At 34.2% G+C, this 22,776-nt stretch overlaps 3 protein-coding genes across 4 annotated transcripts; 1 reads left to right on the plus strand and 2 right to left on the minus strand.

Moving 5' to 3' along the window:
- Positions 1-2,076: 2,076 nt before the first annotated feature.
- LOC140882824 (norbelladine synthase-like) lies at positions 2,077-3,683 on the minus strand. Its single transcript, XM_073289035.1, has 2 exons — positions 3,467-3,683; positions 2,077-2,507 (listed from the first exon to the last, which is right to left on the minus strand). Exons 1-2 carry the CDS (start codon positions 3,648-3,650, stop codon positions 2,194-2,196), a joined length of 498 nt encoding a protein of 165 aa, XP_073145136.1. The 5' UTR covers positions 3,651-3,683; the 3' UTR covers positions 2,077-2,193.
- Positions 3,684-5,813: 2,130 nt separating this feature from the next.
- Positions 5,814-10,518, plus strand: LOC140879178 (uncharacterized). Its single transcript, XM_073282841.1, has 5 exons — positions 5,814-5,820; positions 8,544-9,063; positions 9,735-9,879; positions 10,021-10,131; positions 10,225-10,518. Exons 1-5 carry the CDS (start codon positions 5,814-5,816, stop codon positions 10,516-10,518), a joined length of 1,077 nt encoding a protein of 358 aa, XP_073138942.1.
- Positions 10,519-16,454: 5,936 nt separating this feature from the next.
- Positions 16,455-21,532, minus strand: LOC140883377 (uncharacterized). 2 transcript variants are annotated; one of them, XM_073289815.1, is made up of 11 exons: positions 21,416-21,532; positions 19,577-19,677; positions 19,357-19,427; positions 19,222-19,271; positions 18,355-18,428; positions 18,216-18,278; positions 17,821-17,908; positions 17,297-17,359; positions 17,087-17,166; positions 16,908-16,979; positions 16,455-16,829 (listed from the first exon to the last, which is right to left on the minus strand). In XM_073289815.1, the coding sequence occupies exons 2-11, from the start codon at positions 19,606-19,608 to the stop codon at positions 16,748-16,750; spliced, it is 675 nt and encodes a 224-aa protein (XP_073145916.1). In that variant the 5' UTR covers positions 19,609-19,677; positions 21,416-21,532; the 3' UTR covers positions 16,455-16,747. The 2 variants fall into 2 exon arrangements, with proteins under 2 accessions (XP_073145916.1, XP_073145917.1); XM_073289816.1 differs by having other exon boundaries at positions 19,577-19,716; positions 21,416-21,448.
- Positions 21,533-22,776: the final 1,244 nt, after the last annotated feature.

A 22,776-nucleotide genomic window follows, 5' to 3' on the forward strand; every position in this document is an offset into this window, starting at 1 on the left:
GCGAATATCAGTTTAGCTCTTTTTGGTTACTCAAATAGTTTGGCTTTCTTTTTTAAATACCAAAACTAAATTTTCCAACATATTTATTATAATAAAATAATATATAAGCACGGAAAAAAATTAAAACATAAATATAATAATAAAATTTAAAAAAAATAAAATGATTTACATTTCAAAACTTGATGTGCAGATTGACGAGTAAAATTCTAAACTGGGCCTCTTTGGCTGAGTCTGATCCAACACGTAAAAACAAAAAAAAACTAAATATGGGAATCAGAGCTTCTGCCAAAATGGCAGAACTTTGCCAAATCCAGGACACATTGTCCCGGATTATAATACATTCATCAAATTTTTTAAATTGTTATATTTTAATATACATTTTTTATTTTTATATTATTTTAATAAAAAGCGTAAAGACGATATATGCATATGACACACGATATATAGATTATAAGTAGATATCAATTACTAGTACTGATGTTTGATCCGTAGATCTGGTCCGGTTGTTTAGTGTTAAGTAACAAATATTAAGTTTTGGTGAAGACAAAAAATATATGAACACACAAACTGATCAGTCTTTTTAACAAGATTAGAACAAACATAACACTTATTTGGACTAAAACTGCTGATCTCATAAGCAAACCGATCTGGATTAAAGAAATCGATCTACACACGGTGAAATTGATCGGATACCAGTTCATTTCTTCATAATCGATCCAGACCAGATCAACTAACTCAAGGACAAAGAAAAAGAGCTTGTGATTCAAAAAGTGATCTAATTAGTTGGAGATAAGACAAACTTGAATAGTGCCTAGTGTGAAATGAAGCTTAGAAAATGTCACACTTGTACCTAGGTCTACGCAAGTGTGACTATACAATAGTCTTCTATAGCAAGTACCTTAATTGGTTCCATTCTCGCTTTATAAAGATGACTAGCTCAAATCATTATAGGAGTCTATTGTAACTATTTATTAACTAATTCACATACTCAACATAATTTGATGTTGGATGGATATTACAATCAACCAACTTTCAGAATGTGACGTCTTCGTTGCCACTTGACACATGAATTCATATATCAGCTTCAAGAATTTAGAGTTGGCTCCTACAAACACATCAGTTTTTTTTTAGTTATTAGAAAATGTGCTTTTTTTTTTTTATCTTTTATTGGGTTTGATGTGTTTTTTTTTTGGGTTTGATGTGTTTTTTTTATTTTTAATTGGGTTTCAGCCCTAGTTAAATTTTTTTTGGGTTTTTAGCCCATTGAATTTATGTAGTCCATTAAATTTAATTAGCACATTGAGTTTTTTAAATAGTTATGATAGTCAAATTTAAATATCTCCTTAATGATGTAGTTTATTGTTGAAAATTTGTTAATTTTTAAGTTTATTTGTTTGGATAAGTCAATTTCATTTATGGTGATACATTTTGTTGAATTCATAAACTATTATTGAGATTATGTTTGTGTTTTGAATTTATTTGTGTTGTCATCGATTTATAACTTGTATATTGTTTCTATCTCATTACTTGTATTGTTCGAGGAAATGATTCCCACTAGAAAATTTTTTTTTCATCTTGCATTTTTTTCTTTTTCGTTGTGCTTTTTGAGACTTTATAGTTACATATTGTTGGATGTATAAAATAAGTTATAGTTTTCTAAAAATTTAATTGTATATTTATTTTATAATAAACTGATTTTTTTAATTGAAGTACAATGACGACGAACAACCCGTCAAAATACAGTCAGCCCAAGATTGAAAAAATTTCTTATTACGTTCCTCGTTCCTTCGAACTTTGTAACCACGCAACTTTCCTATAAAAAATTCATATTTCATATCCAATTTCATGTCTTTATAGTTTCATATCCATTCTAAGGTGATATTTTATAAGTTTGAAATCATCACATTTTCATTACATTGATATATTTTACACACCTTAAACCTTCGCAGCCTACAAATAGACACCTGCAGATTGTGAGAAAACAGTAACATTAATAGCTAACCGACAAGACTTTAAAAAATTACTAATTAAATATTTGTGCAACCAATAAAAATAACAAGTGATTCACAATTATAACAAAGCCTTATCAAATATTATTGAGAAAACGTATCATTAGCATTTTTTAAAAAAATAATATAAGAACATTGCAATTCGACGAGGTTCAAATTATTTCAAGTACATAAGATAAGAGATTTAAGCATTAGCACTCGAAATATCTTTGTTATGATTCTTGAGTAGATAATCGGCAACGGATTCCATCAAAGCAGTTAACGGTTTTATGGACGCGAAAGCAGCGTTGGCGGCCGCCTCCTCGTTGACCTCGTACTCTATGGTTGATTTTGTTATGCAACGATTCTTGTCTTCCTTCTCGATCACCTCCAACCGAACACGATAATATTTGAAACCTAGGTCGAGAAACCCACCCTCCACCACCTCCGTCTCCTTCACGCGCCTCGCGTCATCCACCACGGTGAACTTCTCCTTGTAAGAGGCTGGTCCCGGCGTCCCTATTTTCATACATTCATATCAAATGATTTATTTCATGAATATTAATGATTACTGTAGAATTTTTTTCCAAATGATTTCTATTTTTATATTTTTTTTTGTTTTTTTTTTTAAAAAAAATGTCAATCCCTCATTTCTTAAATTTATTTTAATTTCTTTCTAATATATGCACTTTTTAATTAAAAAGAAAATTCTCCTCTTTATTCCGGGTTATGAAATATTAATATATCAAATCATTCTAGATATAACTATTTTGCACAATATACAACCTGTGCTGCAGTGTGCCTAGCTAGTGTGCCTAGTTATATATTAAGCAAAGACTTATATATAATGGCAATTTTTTTTCTGTTTTTCTTAAAATAATGACACTCTTTCTACATTATTGAAAAATAAACAATCAGCATCTAATTTCGAAATTATTTAAATAACCAATAATCTTTTTAAATTTTTTTCTAGTTTCTTACTATCTTCTTCACAAGCATATAGCATTTTTTCTTCATTGGAAAAGTAAATTAATTTTATGAGCAAACTTTTTTCTTTTATCTTTATTTAATTCATTCAAAAAATGGTTGCGTATTTTTCAATATTCAGTTAATAAAGATACAAGAAAATGACAACTAAATATGGATATTGGACTATATATTTAAGACAACCGAAAAATAAAATGAATTGTAAAAAAGTGATCAGTACAATATACACATGTTTTACTAATGCTTTTTTTTTTTTTTTTTTTTCCCCATTGTATGTTGAAGTTTTAATTTAAATATATGAATATGCTTAAAAATATTTCTTTTCTTAGGTAAGCTTAAAATTTTATTTGCTCTGATTCTAAATAAACGAGAGATCCGTGTCCACGACCACAACACAGTATATGAAAATTTGACAGAGCCCCAAATCTTCCGAGTATATATGTTCGTTAGAACATCGATTCTAATCCAATAACAACCTAAGAGAGTACTACCTGGAATGAAGAAGATTTCGACGATTGTTCCGACACCTCCGTCACCCACGACGACTTCGGTCTTACTGATGATGTCTCCAAGCAATTCGCCGGCGACTTTGGCGAGCAGCAGGCTTCCGTACACTTTCCATGCCTCGCTTGCTGGAACATTCACTTCCCTCTCATCACTAGCTGTTCCAAACATTTTTTTTTTTTTAAATTTTCGTAAATACTTGTGGTTATGAGGATATATCGAGGAAGCTAGGTCAAGCCTTGGGGTATATATATATATAAAGTTTTGATATCATGGACAATTTAACTAACGCGTCAGTTGTTGTCTATGTAGGTGTCCATGAATCATGATATCAAAACTCCACACACACATATCACGTCTTGTACATCCAATAAGTAAATGTCCTAATAACAGATGTTTTTTTTATATATATAATTTGGACATATAAATTTATATAAGAATTATTTTTATATAAAATAGCATTTTCAGATTGGAAAATGGTATTAAACTGGGTCGACCCATGTCACGAATATAAAATTACCTTGTTTTTTATTTTAAAAATGTTATTTAATGGAGTCGGTTAATGGGATGCCAGGTCTGGTCTGAATTTTTTAATTAATCGGATATAATTGATATGAAAGATGATGCCATTAAATAGTTATATTGCTATTATTTCCACCATCATATTTAAAATGATATTTATTTTCCTGATAAAATTTCATGCATTAGAGTGGCCAATTATTAAATAAATACACATTGATAGTGTATAATTAATTATAAATTAATTAAAGAAATGTACGTTGAAAGTATAAAGTTTATTACATAATAAAATTAATTACAGGTTCTGGTTGGCGAGGAATCTTAGGAAAATGATTCCACGATATTTTTGGGCACTACATAACAAATAGTCAAAGATTGCCGGTTGCCGGCAGTTGATTCAACTAATTTAGAGTCTGTATAAGAATACAAATATGTGGGGAATTCTTTTATCATTTTTATTTTTTAGTTATGAAAAGATAAGTTTTTAGTGAATAACGAGAATTAGTTTTTTTAAAATATCTTGGTTTTATGTTGTTAAATTTCAGTTCAGGTTTTTATTTTTTGATTTTTTTTAATTTTAATCATTTTTATAAATATGATGTAAAGATAAAAGTTTTGTTTATGCTGTCTTATTTGGGCAGTGCAGAATGTCTCAAATGCAATAAATATGAACCATCAGATGTAGTACATGGATAGTGCATATATGCTAGCGTAGATTTTCCCCCGACAACACTCTTCACTCATTAGATAGCCATAAATTTAAAGATTTTTACGCAATCAATTTGACAACTTTTAATTTAAATAATAATTAATTTTAAAGAACATGATTTTGAGACTCGCAGTTCACTGTTCAACTTCACATGACTGGAATCTTGCCTTCATTTTCACGGTTAGCCAGATTTTGTTTTTAGTTTTTTGTTTTCCTAAAGTCTTATGATAGTCAAATTTTTTTACCTATGTAAATTAATGAAGAATAATTTTTGTCAACGAGTATGTAAATACATAATAAATAAAATAAAGTTACAAACATTTGAAATATGTTATGTAAAATTTTCAAACGAACATATTAGGTACATACTTTTTTATAATTCGGCACTTAAATTATATATAAATATCTATATATATATATATATATATATATATATATATATATATATATGTGTGTGTGTGTGTGTGTGTGTGTGTATTTATATATTAGTTTCGTGTGCATGCTAGTAATTTTTTTTTATTGTTACTCTTGTTAAAAAAGGGCAATTTGCTCAAAAATCCCCAAATGCAAACATGTTTTGCTTTGGGATCCCTAGTTATAAAATGTGGTACAAAACCATACAAGATGTGGTACAAAACCATATAAAATGTGGTACAAATTAACAAAAATTGTGGTACAAAAAATGGCTAGGGAGTGCAAAGCAAACATGTTTGCATTGAGGATTTTTGAGCAAGTTGCACTTAAAAAAATTGAATTTAAAATTTTAAAATTGTCTGTTTTTTAATAAAATTTTAAGATTTTTATAAATTTAATATTTCAATGAGAAAAAAAATTGGCATCTAATTAATTCGTTGCGACGAGACTAATTTCACCTCGAATATTAAATTTCTTATTATTAAAATTATATCATTTATAATTATAAACGAAATAATTAGTTATAAGTACTCATATTGATAGAAATGATGTTAATAAAATGATTAACAATCGAAAAAAAATATATTAAACAAACACAATTGGTGTGCAAATTTTTTAAAACAATGTCTCTGTCTTTAATTTTTAAGAGGACATGGGGGGGAGTGAAATGTCTCTTTCCATCTGCATCAATAATGACAGGTGGGTCATCGTATTTATGTTAAGAGTCCTGATTCTTTTCAGGAAAAAAACATGGGTAAATAATATTTTCCGGTCATGTTTGCCGGTCGTCGACAATGCTGAACCGATAAATGCGGAGATTGCATGATGAACTGTTGGAAGAATTCGACGATAGAAGCTACAGGTGCACTCGGTTCCGGATGATAAATAGAACGAACAATATTGCTCACATCCATCTCGACTATGCCGTTGGGCCAGCGAAACCGACTGGCTCTCATCTTCAGAGCTTCCGATCATTCATGAATTCTTGATTTTTGAAATTTTAAATCCCGATATCATTGTTTTTTGTTGGGACAGTTCGGAGCTTCCGAATGCTTGTACTTTGTTGCCTCCAAATGTCTTCGTCTGGACTTCGATGAGACTATGTTCGGATCTTCCGAACTCAGCTAGCTTGAATCATAAAATTTGCATTTTCTCATTTTAAAATACCGAGTTTTGTTATCATCAAAACACAATTTTTTAGATATTTTAATACATTAAAAAACATTAATCTCACAACTCGAGATTTATATGCATTTAAGAAGTAACACATAACCATGGACTTGTTCACTTCATAAATTGTGACCATTGGGAAAGTCGAGCTAGGGTAGTTTGATGGACTCATTATATAATCATATTCATCTGTATGCTTGAAAATCTTATATTTTTATCAATGAAACGTAGAAATTAATATCATGCTTAGGGCCCAGGCTCGCGCGACTGCACAATGGGCTCCTATAGCAACTAATTCGTATTCGTCATCGTTTTACGAAAATGATTAACCCAAGTTGATATAGAAGTCTATTGTAACTCATTATAAATCATTTTTAAAGCTTTTATTACACGTTCAAGAGGTGGCTCCCGTCATATAGCACCTTGTCCCGCAGATTCAAGAGGTAGCTCTCATGCATGTAGCAACTTTTCCCGCATATATAGTACTTATTTCTTAGGGTTTCTGCTGATGAATGTCTCTGATATAATTCTGTCACGCCCCGTGCCCAGGCCTGCACGACTGCACAATGGGTCCCTATAACAACTACTTCGTATTCATCATCGCTTTATGAAAATGATTAACTCAAGTTGCTATAGAAGTCTATTGTAGCCCATTATAAATCATTTTTAAAGCTTTCTTTTTTTTTTTTCATGTTAGACCGGGATTTCACACTACGTTTATCCTCTTTTCAGGCTCCCAATCGATTAGGAACATGTTTAGAATATCAGTAATAAAATAATGTGTTTCATGGTAACCATCATATATATGACTTCATATTTCATGTACTATGATATATTCAAAATCTTTATCTTTTGCAGCATGCATGAGTAAAATGATAAAGATTTTTACCAAAAGAATGTAAATTATATGAAGAAAAATAAAAATTGTTTGTGTCGAAAGTCAATAGAAGCTAAGTAGCAAACTATACCACGTAAATCGCACGAGAAATTGCTGGTAGTATAAGTCGAAATCATGACTAATACTCAAGTATTAACTTACTCGACTAGCTTAGATGTCCTGTGGGATTGTTTTTGTTTGTTATCATTGTTGTTGTTGTTGTTGTTATTCTCATCACTATTTTATTTTGAATTTTTTTAGAACTTGATCAAGTGTATTTTTTTCTACTTAGAACCAACAATTAGGCTTTAATCTGTCGGACCAACTTGTCATGCCACTTAAAAAAATGGGTTGGGTTGGGTTGTGATGTTTGCGGCCTGTTTGGATGAGGACCAAAACCAAATGACCCATTGGACAGTGGGCCGGATTGCCTATCCGTTTTTTTCAATATTTTTTTATTATATTATAATTATTATTTTAATAGTTTATGTCTGGATGATGAATAATTTTAAATTATTTATATAATTCAAAATGATTTATAAACAATTGATGAGTTTAAAAATATATATGTTTATAAAGTTGATGCAATTTGAAAAATTATCTCTGTATCATATCTTCTCTTATATATAATGAATTTGCCTCTTATACACCATTTTTTTTACCAAAATTGTCCTTAATTATGTGATATATATGTTACACTTCTGTCTTATTTTGTTTTTTTTTTATATTTTGATATTTCAAATTGAAGTTTACTCTCTCGATAATATTTGTGATTATGATATTACTCTTATTTGAATATAAATCAAATTAATTACAAAAATATTATACAAGCACATAATGTGTGTATCAATACACTAGTTATAATTAAAGCACTATATTAAGTAACTACTTTTGGTGTCTTGGTGTAACATTATCCAATTTTCAAAATTTTAATTTTTAATTATTTAATTTTTAAAAAAAGTTTATATGTATGCTTCTAAATTTTAAATGGTTGTATCACTCTTAACCAAAAAAATAGTGTTGAAATTCATTAATTTGAAAATAACAAAAAATATCATGTTTAAATAATTATTTCGTTTATAAAAACACGCGAGCACTAGTTATTTATAATGATTTACAGATGGCTAATGAATTTATAAATATGGATATTATTTATTGGGATAATTCTCAATTTAATTTCTCGTTTTTTAATGTGGCCCTGATTTCGTACTTGGTTTTTCAATTGACCCTATTTGGTCCTCCAATTTTTTAACGCTTTTCAAAATCAATCGTTCCGTCCAATTAGCTGTGAAAATAAATGGGATGGAAAGATATAACATGTTAAGCCCATCTCTTTCATTTTTTTAACTTGATCCATCAATCAATTCCTTCCCAGTGGAGGCAGCGACTTTTCTGTTGGAGGGACGATCTCGTAAGTGGTGGAAGTCTGCGTCAGCACCAGTGCTTCAGGAGCATGGACATGTTTGGTGGTCGGATTTCTGCAGATTGTTCTGTCAGCTGTACTTTCCTCCAGCTTTTCACCAGGCGAAGGCCATTGAGTTGCTTAATCTGAAGCAGGGATCTTTGTTTGTGGATGAGAACCAGCAAAAGTTTATTGATCTCCTTCCGTATTGTCCCCATATTGGCGTCAGTTCTGAGGTGAAGAATGATCATTTCCTGCAGTGGATTAACCAGGAGAATTTTTACGGAGTCATGGTGTGTGATGATCCCACTTCATATGAGAGTCTGGTGAACCGGTGTCGGCAAGCAGAGATCAGTGTGAATCGAGCTAAGTCATTTCAGTCTTCTCAACCCACGAGTTCTTTGGGTCCCCATGCTCAGTCCTTTAAGAAATCTTCTTCTTCTACTTCTTCATCTGGATCGGGTGGTGTGATGCGATTTGGGAAGAAAGGCAAGTGTGACCACTGTGGCAAGAATCATCTGACGGACCGGTGCCGCAAAGCCTGAGGAGCTTGTTTTCGTTGCAGAGATATTGGTCATGTCACGCCCCGGGCCCAGGCTCGCGCCTGCGCGACTACATACAATGGACTCCTATAGCAACAACTTTGTATTCGTCCTTGCTTTAAGAAAATGATTAACTCAAGTTGCTATAGAAGTTCATTGTAGCTCATTTTAAACTCATTTTAAAGCTTTCATTTTTACCATGTGGGACACGGGTCTCACAATCACCCCTCCTTCAGAACGCGACGTCCTTATCGCGACCTGAACTCTCGATCCACCAGCACCGTGAATCTAGAGGTGGCTCCTACGGGTTCAAGAGGTGGCTCCCATCATGTAGCACTTTGCCCCGCAAGTTCAAGAGTGGCTCCCATGCACGTAGCACTTTGTCCCGCATAGCACTTATTTCCCGAGGTCTGCCGGCTTGTGACCGTCTTTGATATCATTCTATCACGCCCAGGGCCCGGGCCCACGCCCACGCTGTGCGACTGCACACAATGGGATCCTATAGCAACTACTTCGTATTCGTCCTCGCTTTACAAAAATAATTAACCCAAGTTGCTATAGAAGTCCATTGTAGCCCATTTTAAACTCATTTTAAAGCTTTAATTTTTCTCATGTGGGACAGGAGTCTCACAGGTTATCTTAAGAAGAATTGTACACAGGCTGGAGGAGCAGGTGGTTTAGGTTCTGGTTCTCAGACTACTGTGCAGCAGAGGCCATTAGGGCAACCAGCGGGAGGATCTAATATGCGACCGCGTGCCGCTAGTCAGGTGTTTGCACTGAGTCATGACCAGGGCAGTGGAGGAGAATGAGAGGGTTATTGTGGGTACGTTTTTTTATGCAGTATACCTGTTTTTGTACTTATTGATACTGGTGCATCTCATTCTTTCATATCCACACGTTTTTTCAAGTGTCACCAGTTACCTTATGTTGCTCTAGACATAGTGCTTTCTATTTCGACCCCGATTGGTCTGTCAGCATTGGCTAAACGCCTAGTTCTTGGTTGTCCTTTAGAGTCTGAGGTAATGTTCTGACAGCAAATCTCATGGTATTAGCGATGGAGGATTTCAATTGCATTTTGGGAATTGACATGTTGACCACATACCGAGCTTCAGTGGATTGTTACCAGAGACTTGTACAGTTTCACCCGGTTGGTGGTGATAGCTAAGCGACCACCGATGCCATTGGTATCTGCTTTGAGAGCCAGTCGAGCTCTGGAGTCTGGCAGGGAAGGATACCTCATTTATGTTATTGATTTGTCCGTTGGGAGCGTTGGTATAGGGAGTTTACCTGTTAATGAATTCTCTGATGTTTTTCTTGACGAGATTCCGGGTTTTCCTCCTGTTCGGGAAGTTGAGTTTGACATTGATCTAATGCCAGATACGTCACCTATTTCGAGAGCATCATAATGTTTGGCTCCGTCAGAGATGCGTGAATTGAAGAATCACTTGCAGAATCTCTTGGATAAGAGATACATTCGGCCTAGTGAATCTCTGTAGGGAACTCCTGTTCTCTTTGTAAAAAAAGATGGATCTATGTGACTGTGTATTTATTATCATCAGTTGAACCGTGTGACCATCAAAAATAAGTATCCTTTGCCTCGTATAGACGATCTATTAGATCAGCTGCAGGGTACTTCAGTTTATTCCAAGGTTGATTTGAGATTTGGTTATCATCAGATGCGAGTGAGAGATCAGGATATAGCCAAGACTGCATTCCAAACTAGATACGGGCATTATGAGTTCTTGGTTATGCCGTTTGGATTGACTAACACGCCGGTTGTATTCATGGGTCTGATGAACCATGTTTACAGGGAGTACTTAGACAAGTTCGTGGTGGTATTTATCGATGATATTTTGGTGTACTCACATAGATTGGATGAGCATGCATATCATCTGAGGCTTGTGTTGCAGACTCTTTGAGAAAGGCAACTCTACGCGAAATTGAGTAAGTGTGAGTTCTGGATAGATCGTGTGGTATTTCTTGGCCATGTCATATCCAGTCAGGGAGATTCAGTTGATCCGAGCTAGATTGAGGCTCTGTTGAACTGGCTGCGTCCGACGTCAGTTGTCGAGATTCGTAGTTTCCTGGGTTTGCCATGTTATTATCGTCGATTTATCGCAAATTTCTTGCAGCTAGCTCGACCACTGACATATCTTACTAAGGTGTGACTTTTGAATGGTCTTCGGAGTGTGAAGAGAATTTATGTGAACTTCATAAACGGTTGACTTCTGCGCCAGTATTGGCATTACCGTCTGGTTTTGGAGGGTATGTCGTGTATACCAATGCTTCTTTTCATGGTTTGGGTTGTGTTCTGACTCAGAATGGACAAGTGATTGCGTACGCTTATAGACAGTTTAAGGTACACGAGGGTAATTATCCGATTCATGATCTTGTGCTTGCATTTATTATCATTGCACTGAAGATTTGGCGCCACTATCTTTATGGCAAGAAGTTTGAAATCTTCACTGATCACAAGAGTCTCAAGTATTTGTTCACTCAGGCAGATTTGAACATAAGGCAAATACGTTGGATGGATTTGTTGAAAGATTATGATTGCAAAATAAAACATCATCCATGAGCTGCTAACTTGACTGATGATGCTTTGAGTTGTAAGGTGCTAGTGTCTGCACTTCATACTTGTCTTATCTCCAGTGTGATTCACGATTGTTGTTCTTCATGATATACTTTTAAGCACAAGAAGGGTATTGAGAGCATTCATATGTTTGCAATTCTATTTGATTCAGCCTTGTATTCTCATATTAGAGATGCTCAGATGTCTGATCCAAAGATTCAGCGGTTGGATCGATTGGCCAACAAGGACAGTACATCTAGGTTTCACTACCAGTCAGATGGGTTTCTGTGTTTATCTAATCGTATTGTGGTACCGGCGGATGATACTCTTAGGGAGGATCTTTTATCTCAAGCGCAGCATACCAAGTTGAGTATTCATCTGGAGAGAAACAAGATGTACAAGGATTTGCGAACTTGGTTTTGGTGGAAAAGAATGAAGCGGAGTGTGTATCAATATTTTTCCAAGTGCTTGGTGTGTAAGCAGGTTAAGTCTGAACATCGACGACCAAAAATATTACTACATAGTTTATCGATTCCAAAGTGGAAATGGGAGTCTATCACGATGGATTTTGTGACCCATTTGCCGATGTGCTCACAAAACTGTGATGTTATCTGGGTTGTAGAGAGAATGTAGTAACCCGTATCTTGTTTTACGCTAAGTAAATGTTAAATATGATTAAGGAGTTACTAACTCAAAAAATCAAGGATTAAGCAAGACTAATCCAAATAAAAGCTATAAAATGTGACTTCGGCAGTTCGGAAGAACTGAACCAAGTTAGGCAGATCTGAACTACGTACATACAGTTCGGAAGCAACGAAGTCAACATTGTCAACTTTGGAAGAAAGGGTGTCGTTCAAAAGATCCGAACTCATGATCAGAACGTCTGAACCCAGTCAGCCAAGTTGTCCATGAATATTCACGTTGTGAACTGACATGTGGCACAGTTCAGACCATCCGAAGTGACAAATCGGAGCTTCTGATGATGTGTGAAGATGACTAAGGAATGAATTGGACACGTGTGAATACATGCAGAGATCAGAACCACCGAAGTACTGATCAAAACGTCCGATCTCTGACGATCGGAACGTCCGATCTCTGAAAATCGAAAACGTGGCGAGCATGCAGAGATCGGAACTACTGAATCCCAGTTTGGAACTACCGATCTCTGTCTATAAATAGGGGTCTTTCGATGACATTTTGGAGTACAATTTCATAGTTTCCTTTCCTACTTTAGTCTATAATTGAGGGCCTGACTATATAAGTGAGGTGCCTTGGTAATAGCATCTATTTGAGAGTAGAAACTAGGTTTTCAACATCAACGGGCTAACGATGGACGAATGTATGGTCCGATAATCCTATTTAAATTATATGAGTATATGTTAGCTTAGTTAAGGCTTGTAGAACATGTTTAGTGATACGCTGAATATTTGACTGTAGGCTTGAAACCTTGACTCTACTAGTCTTGATCAACCACTAGAGGTACGTAAGTACTGACTGAGATTGCCAGCTAAGTATGCATGCTTATGTGTTGCATTTATGTGTCATGATATATGTTTTACTGCGCTATATACATACTGCATGTGCACATACACGTTGATCTTTATCTCCTTCGAAATAGCCTTTCTTGTAGGGTCGCTTAGCCCTACATCTGTTTATACTGTCTGAAACTGAGAGTTATCGCATGGAGCAAAGACTGATACTTAGGTGATCTAGACGAATGTGTGAGCTACCTAGAGGACAGAGTTCCAGATGGTGCTACATACTCATTGACGCCTAGTGTGAGCAGGACTTGGTAGTTGATCAGTCACCCAGTCATCTCACGTTGTATGCATCATATTAAGTTTTGTATGCTCGTATTTACGTACTGGGCGTTAATCACTTACGTCTTTGGTATTATCTTGGACACCCCATTCTACGGGATAGGTCTCAGGCTAGACGAAGAAGGGTTAGTTGCAGGTTCTGGAGATGCCAGGATTTACCTTCTATAGTCAATTTCATGTGTATATATTTTTGGTAAAAATACTTGAGTTTGTAATACCGGTTGTATTCTGTCGGTTTATCTAATAATTAATAGGTTTTTAAGTTTCTGCAATAAACTCTGTTAAGTTTGATTTAACAAATTTTATATTAAGATAATGATATGCTTAAGACTACTAGATAGTAAGTGATCCGAGCTGATCATTACATCGTGACATCATGAATGATGGATGTTACGAATTGCAGCACTAATGCTTTTACATTCATGTTCAATCGTCTTCATCCAGTTCTCAAAATATCCAATCTCCAATACCTTGTTAATATATATATGTGTAAAAGCCAACAAATATCACGGAGTATCAAATGTCCACAAAAGACTAATACTATAAATAAAAAATGAAAAGAGATATCTAATCATGCAATCTTTGTCACAATTAAGAGTCTAAAAAGAATCAAGAGGAAAATTCTCAATCGTCTTCATCCAGTTATCAAAATATCCAATCTCCAATCTCTTTTTGTATTTCAACTTCTACGTATAAAAATTTTGACGACTGAAGTCTACAACTAATCTTAGTACATTGACTGAACCGTAACTAGAAGTTATTATCGACTAGTTAAGGATGTTCAACTAGACTGCCGCAACTAAAGTAAAGGACGATTGACATATTTCAATGGATATTCAGGACTATCGGTTTAAGTCTATAAACATTCCCAACACATTAAGAGGACTTCAGATTTGGCATTTAGCTACTTTTGGATATAAACATCTGTACATTGTAGACGTCGTAACAGTAGCAGTGCGCAAAGTTGTATTTTTTTTTATCAAAATTGTCCACAAGAGCTACAAGACAAGGCAACGAATATTTATGAGAGAAACATATAATCTTGAACTCATTTATGACTATTGGAATCGATTACTGTTATTTGTATCTAGTTGAGCGCTAGGAATTTCAGTCGAGGAAGCGTTTAAGCCCTGACTGAATCAGGGTTTTGCAAATTCCTTGTAACACTCAAAGTTTTCTACTGAAATCCTTCCTAGCTTGGAAGAAGTGGTGACGTAGGAGTTGTTAATCTTCGACCATCCAGAAATATTTCTTGTTTTATTCACTTTTCAGTCGAGCCATCTTTTAAATGTTTTATATGTCAGTTAGACTTTTTTCGCACATATCGTTAGTTGATTGACATTGACAGTCAAGAAAGAACAAGTGATTCAGTTGACAATTCAACTGAACTGATCTTTTGAAGCAAAAAAAATTGAAGTGTGTATTCACCCCTCTACACATTAACCGATCCAACATTTAATGATCAAGATTTGATTAAAATGTGAAACCAAATAAATATTCTTGACCTGTATCCAGCTTTTGGGGAAAACTCACCATCTTTCTCCGTACTTCAGCTTCGACGCATTAAAATTGGTACCACATATTCAAAATTGTACATACTCATTTTAATGTTTCAAAACTCAAATTTATTAATTTTGTACCCACCTAATTTTCAGATAGTTGGCATTTAAACATTAAGCACAACAGAGCAGAGTATTTAGTCAAGCAATATCCGAGAGGTAAACACGGGACAATCGATAAATGAAAAAACTCGATAATAGGTTGTGCATAAGAGAATTGTAGGGGAAATCGATTTTCAATTTACAAAGCGAGTCTGCAGCAAATATTGGAGAATAAATCGATGGGCAATTCAAGCGTGAGTTTGCCGCAAGAAGACGCTAGATACATACATCGATGAACAATTCGAGCAACCAAATTGAGAGAAGTATTTGATTGATATTGCCATGTGAATAGAATTTGGGAAATAATCGGTAAAAAAAGTTAACAATAAAAATAATCCATACAATAGGTCATTTCCACCAGCAAAACAAGTCGTCCCGTCATCCATTTTCACAGCTAATTAGACGAAAGCATCGATTTCGAAAATCGTTCAAAATTTAGAGGACCAAATAGGATCAATTGAAAAACGAAAAAACGAAATCGATGTCACTTAACGTAAAAAAAGGAAATACTAAATTGGGAATTATCCCAAAATATATTTTTTTTTCCTTTTTGCCAATTTTTTTATTAGTTTTTTTTCTAATTTTTTTATTTGTTGGTGGGTTACATCACTTAACCTACAACACACGACGGATTAAATTGGCGGGTTAGATTGGAATGAGATTTTCCCAACCAGCCATGATCGCGGACGAAATGGCCAACTTGAACAGTAGATATATTGCCACTCAATATCAATATATATATATATATATTGAAATATTTCTCAAACATTATTTCGCCAAAGAAAAGTGAACCAGCTCACAGTATTAATTAAATATATATATATATATATATATATATATGAGTATTAATTAAATATATATATATATATATATATATATTGAAATACTTCTCAAAAATTATTTCGCCAAAGAAAAGTGAACCACCTCACAGTATTAATTAATATTCAATACATTTCTTACTCGAATTAAATTTTTAAATAATTATAATTTCGCTCCCACTTTTTGAGTCGGAAATATTCTGGTCCCTCCTCATGGCGTGAGAGAAATAACCCTCCGATTTATGAAAATTGAAACCTAACATTTAAAATCCAAAATAACAATCATCCTCTGCTTTGACCTCTTTTACCAAACGTACCAATTTTTATTTTGTACGTAAATAAAAATGTATAGATAAAAAAAACCTTCAATATAATTACGCTTGACATACCAGACATCCTTCACAGTAGATCCCATGACAATTAAAAATAATAATAAAAACAAAATCAAAACAAAACAAATATAACATTAGATGTACCATAAGGAACTTTCGGGATAAGTTGAACTAAACCCTCTTCTCCCCGGATTCAAGAAATTAGAAGTGCAGTAAATGGTTGTCATCTTAGATGACTTGATTCAGAGGTGAAAACTTGCATCCTTTTAGAGCAAGAAGCAACAGGAATGTGCAACCTCACTCTACTTATTTACAAATTTACACACTTTAGTTTAGTCCATTCTTCTTGATTTGACATTCATAGTCTAGCTACATTCCATACAAGAAACAAAAGAACGACGACAACGAACACAAGTGTACAGCATTCAATGGTTATATATCCATACCATCGAATATTTCTCCGTCTTCCTCGCGACTCAACTCATCAACAAAAAACCATTCTCCCACCAAGTTGCTATGCCGAAAGGGAAACTGGTCAGGCCAAGATAGATTTACATCATAGATGACTAATTATGAGATAGATCTAATTCACCTTAAACAGCTAAAGCGAAAGCTCACAACACGCTTGAGTTTTCTATTGTAGAAAAAGAAATGGTACGACCATCTGAAAAGATTAAAGCAATAATATTAATATGGAAAAGGACAGCAATAAATGTAAAGATCGAATTAAGTAATCCAACAATGGAGTAGCTGAATTATCTGGAAACTCACATGGCTCCTTTCTCAAGGAATGGATCTGCTTCAGCCTCCGGGTTGTAACTGTATATTTCACATTCTGCTAGCTTCACAACCTGCATCAATAACTTGTCAACAAACCCGCACCTCGATTTTAAACGTAGAACGCCACTTAAGTTATCTAATACACCAACAGATAAGAGCTTCAAATTTTTTCCTCTGTTTTTCATATAATGTTGAGTGTACCTCGTCCAAAGCCTTGTACAAGGTCTCCAGCAGGGGTACTCCCTCGTTATCCATGAGCCACTCCTGCAATCCAAAGTTTGTGAAACGAGGTCAGATACTTAGGTCGATGCACCCAGTGTAGCGTATCAGAAACACTATTCCTGAGGCTCCAAATTTATGACACTGAAAAAGACCAAGACGATGCCTGGCTTCATTTTCCAAACCACATTTTCCATTCCTGGAAATAAAACCAAACATTACACGATCATTGTCATTATTTCCCCTGGCATGCACATTTAGCAGCACAGTGATTAATTACATTTCGCGACATAATTATTCTTTGTAATTTATATTCACATCTCTCTGCAAAAATAATCTATCGTTATTATTATTATTATTATTATTATTATTATTATTATGTTTTAAGCCAATAGGCTACATTTTAAAAATTCAAAATTCCCTCACGGTAAAGAAAATTAGTCTCTAGAGTTTGCAGCATGCTTCTTTCCTCCACAACTTCAAATTATTTAGAGTTAGGAAAATACCTTTGATGCCTCAAACATGTAAACCTCAAATATCTGCTTAAAACTGTCCCAGCTTTCTTCAGTGAAAAACTCATGAGCTCTCACTGCACTGGTAAATCAAAAGTTGGCAGATTGTAGCATGAAATGGGAAACCATATAAAAAATTTTATGTAGGGCAATAACAAAGAGATGATATCAAGTTTATGTGGGAAGTGGAGATACTTGAAATCTCAGCTCCTAAAAGAGCGACAGTGATCTCAACTGTCTGTCAAACCATCTGACAACACTCCCAAGGTTTTCAAGGCCGGATTACACAGTGGGATGCCATGACGCAAAAAAAAAAAGCTGACAATGGCATTACCCATAATCCTCCTCTGACAAGGCAAATTTTGATATAACATAAGATACAGAGTTACCTGAAGTCATAATCGGGATACAGATGATTAAGAGTAAGGAGCAGATAAATCAACGTCTTTCGGCTGCCAACATAAAAAATAAGAAATTGAAGCACAAATAATAATGCAAAGGTCACAATATCTTGGATTGATTTCCAACCTGGATCTGCTAAATAGATACTCAACAGGTGAAGAAGAGTCTGTATCCGAAGATTTTCCAAGATAATCAAGAATCTGTATTAAAACATGAGAAGGAAAAAGATCATTAGAGACTTCTGCAAAGGCAGGATTCCTTAAGGAATGAGATGGTTTGTACAGAAACCCAAGTTTAAAAAGTGAAAACATAGAGACAAGACAAAAGAGCACAATGATCAACTCACAGGCCCACAATACAACAAAAATTAATTATTAATAATGAAGAGTCTCTTAGGGTGAAATAGCATAACCAGTTTAATTAAACTGCCACAAGAATGTACGAGGAGCGTGCACCACATGTATTTGGAAAAAATAAGTTCATATAAAGGAGGTCTCATTTTGTCACGGGTCAACTGGACACTCGACCCAACAATCAGCCCATCATGAGCAAGGAGATTGCAGTCTGTCGATGAGTATCAACAGCACTTCAAATGATAAGCTGCCAGAGCAGACTCATCATCAAGCGAACACGAGGTCCAAATATTTATCAGCAGCTTACAGGAACATATTGCAACGGAGGTTGAGCTTCAAATCACGAAACCTTAAATTATCAAAATAGGTCAACAAGAGAGTAAGAATCAAAAGGTTGACCACACAACCAATTCACAAATTAGGCAAGCAAATAGCCGTGCCAAGAGATCTGTTACACGAGACGATAACTGATTGGTCTCCTGGTTAAAATCTTCTTCTTCGATCTCCTTACTCGTGTTGGGCTCATTGTTGTGTCGAGTGTCCATTTCGCCCATCGCACATTTATCCTCATTTGAAAGCCCATGACTAAATATGTCAAGAAAAAACTATACAAAAACTATGGCAATGAAATTGAACTCGCCTCATTCTCCAAACTGAGAGAGAGCTTCTTATCTGTTCCTGTATGTTTACCTATAAAACACAAAGCAAACAAAATCCAAGTGTTTTATTTTCATATCCAAGCATATTGTCTTCTCCTTATCTAAATCATACGTACAAGAGTAAGCTTCGAGGCATCCTTTGATTGTTCGTTCTCCAAGATTCAAACAGCTCAAGAAATGATTGATTCTACAGAGACACAAAATAGTAGCGAAAACTGTTCTAGAGAAAATCAACGATGAAAGAAAAATTTGAAGCTTGACATGCAAACACATAGTCCGTTCAAGTATGGAAAGTATGTGGTAGAACAATAATTCCATCAAATCTTTAAATCTTACCGATCGAGCGGCGTGTATTCCAGGTACTTCATAATGGATACTAGAGATTCACCAGCTTCACTCAAATCTCAAAGGTTACCCGGATATTAAGAACTCAGGCTCTGAATGTTACGCACGTTTCAAAAGTTAAAATGGTGCCACTGTATCAGATGACAAGACGCAATACTAAAACTTCTTTTCACCATTAATAGCTTTTAAAGTTATACACGTAGTCAGACACAACAGTCTGAAACATGACACCATTTTCCATTATTCATCATATTACATTTTTCAAAGATTGAACAGTCTGGTTTCAGACCTTTTTTTTTTGTTTATTCACAAATAAAGACCAAACTCGATCGTTCCAAACTTTCAGCAGCAGGATTCAATATATCATGTCTAAGTCAAGTTCAATTGAACTTACCATCCTAATTATAAAAAAATAAGTTGGGCGTGGCGTTAACTTTGAGTAAATAACAATGTGAAAACAAGCATTACAAATTAAACTTTATGGCAGGTCAAAAGACAGATGAAAGATGCATAATTGGGTAAAATGTATGTTCTGGGCCAAAGTAGACCGATGAAAGGCACAAAATCAGGTAAATTAATGTTTTCAACTTTATCGATCAATATCGAACCAACACTTCGTTCCTAAATTTCCTCCTTGTTGGCCATGCAACCCACAAACTATAGTTTAGTAAGCAATCATAAAAAAAACATACAGCACTTGACAATCTACATTCAATAAAAGTTTCATATCCATATTTCCCAGAACTTTAAGATACCAATTAATTATTCTAGCCCACAACACTGATCACATAGACAAATTTTTTTTTTTTTTTTACCGTCAACTTCTTGTAATTTATTGAGAAACCAAGAGGTCTTTAGTTACAATATGTATCAACCACAAAAGAAAATCTCCAATCTCCCACACAAAATTGGAAGAGGAAGAAATAGCAAAAGCAACAATCGAGTGTGCGACCACATTCGCCGAGCGCCGAACATGGCTAACGTAAGTGTTACTCTGAGAATCCAGAAAAATAGACAATTTATCAAACTGCAAACATATGGTACAAGTACAACAATAGCTTCCCCATGAAACCCTCAAAAAATAGCTTCCCCATGAAATTCAATCACAAACCAGAAGATTTTTCCATCCAGATAGAATCCTCATGCAGAATTCATCAAACACATGGAAGTTGGTGTATTCCTATGAAAAGTTCCTATACACGCCGATTCTCCATCCATTACCAAATATTAACTATGTATCCCAGCATCCTTCAGTGTGACCCATAAACAGACTCATTGAGGTATCTATAATTTTCAATCCATGTTCAAAAAGTAATAATAATAATTTTCAATCCATTAACGCATTAAATTCACTGCTACAAATCTCCACCACACTACATGATTCCAAGAAATGGACCAATCTCTTCCCATTGCTGGCTTGCTTAGCCAGCTCCTAGGCATCGCCATGCACTGAAAACACGTAGGTAATCATCATGAAATAAAAACTCCCCATCACCTTCAACACCCCTCCCCCCAAATATTCCAAAGTGATAGACAAAAACTTTTCAAATTACTCCTTCTTAACCCTAAATCTGGCCTTCACAAACATTTCCAAGAACCCAACACACGTCAAATTAAGAACAGTGAAGAGTTTCTACTCTCAAGTCTTAACACATACGCTCCATGAAATTCTCAACATTTCCAACCTAACCGCACTTCAAAAACGCGAAAACACATAAATCTCAGCCAAAAAACAAGCAATACAACAAAATAATCACTTATCCAAAGCAACTCAAAAACTACACCAAAACAGGATAAATAAGAAGAAATTTTGAAGAAACATTCGCTTACCGTTTTGGACGAAACGTTCGCAGAGGGGAAATTTTGGGGGATTTGAATTCAAGAACATTGAAATTTGATTAAATATATGTGGATTTGAATGGTTGGAACATTAAATACGAATATTCGTATATATTTTTAATGATTGGTTAAGTTTGTAATAATAAAGTAATATAGTTTTGGTTGTTGAGGCTAGACGAGAGTCACGTGTACCAAAGTCGTGGCACGACTTTAATTATTATTTTTTTTAATTTACGCGAGTTTATTTATCTATTATTATTTATTTATAATAGCAACGTTAATAATTTTTTTTGGGCTTACAATTAGTGATAATTAGAATCGTGCAAAACACATACACCCAACTTATTAATTCAAGAAGTTTTTTGTCTGTTTTAAAATAAAAAAAGATTATCTACCATTCGAGACCTTATTCTAAACATGAGACATTTGTATTAGATTGACTATAAATGATTGACAATTGGTTTTGGTATTTGACAGTACATGATTTTTTAAAAAACTATTGTTTCAAAGATACATGCACACGATAGATGAGATCCTAGCATATGTGTAATACACAAACCATGCATCCAATAGTTCTTATTTTTACACATACGCGTAATTAATTATATATTGTTGACGTGGCAAATCATGGGACATTATATATATCATTGAGGTAATACTTATATGCTAGATTGAAATCTACACATGCGCACACATGCATAATTATCTTCCTTAACAAGAAAAATTACATTTTCAATAATTAGTACTGTAAACCCATTTTGAACTTTTTTTAATTCAAATCTATCATTCTTTTTGTTAATATTAATATTATTTCGGTGGACCAAAAGCGTTTAAAAATTGAAAATGAATCATCGTTTTTAATATATTGTAAACAAGTCGAGTCAAAACGTATTTGACATGTTCTCCAAAATGTAACTCAATGGGTTTTGGATGTTTTTTTAAACCATCTACAAGGAAGATGTAGATAGGCTCATTTTAACCAAACGTACAATTTTTTTACCAAAAAACTAATATTATTAAAAAATTTGGGCATTTATGAGATGAAATTGATTTTTGAGTTTTTTGGGAGAAAAATAAACTTCATTTTGTTATAAAAGAAAGCAAGAAATTAACCAAATAATATTATGCAAAGAAAACAAGTAATTCAATATATCTAAAGTATTACATGGGTGACCTATTTATAGGTACAAAAAATTCTCGGGTATGGTAGCTATAATATTACAAAAAAGTAATATTATCTTGATTCTTTACCATCTCCCGAAGATTAGATTATGATTTTCTCCGATTACCCAAATCTTTGACATCTATAATATTGTAACACTCCCCCTTGGATGTCATGCGACAGATGTGCC

The sequence above is a fragment of the Henckelia pumila genome, chromosome 2, assembly GCF_033568475.1.
Source record: "Henckelia pumila isolate YLH828 chromosome 2, ASM3356847v2, whole genome shotgun sequence".
NCBI classification, from domain to species: domain Eukaryota; kingdom Viridiplantae; phylum Streptophyta; class Magnoliopsida; order Lamiales; family Gesneriaceae; genus Henckelia; species Henckelia pumila.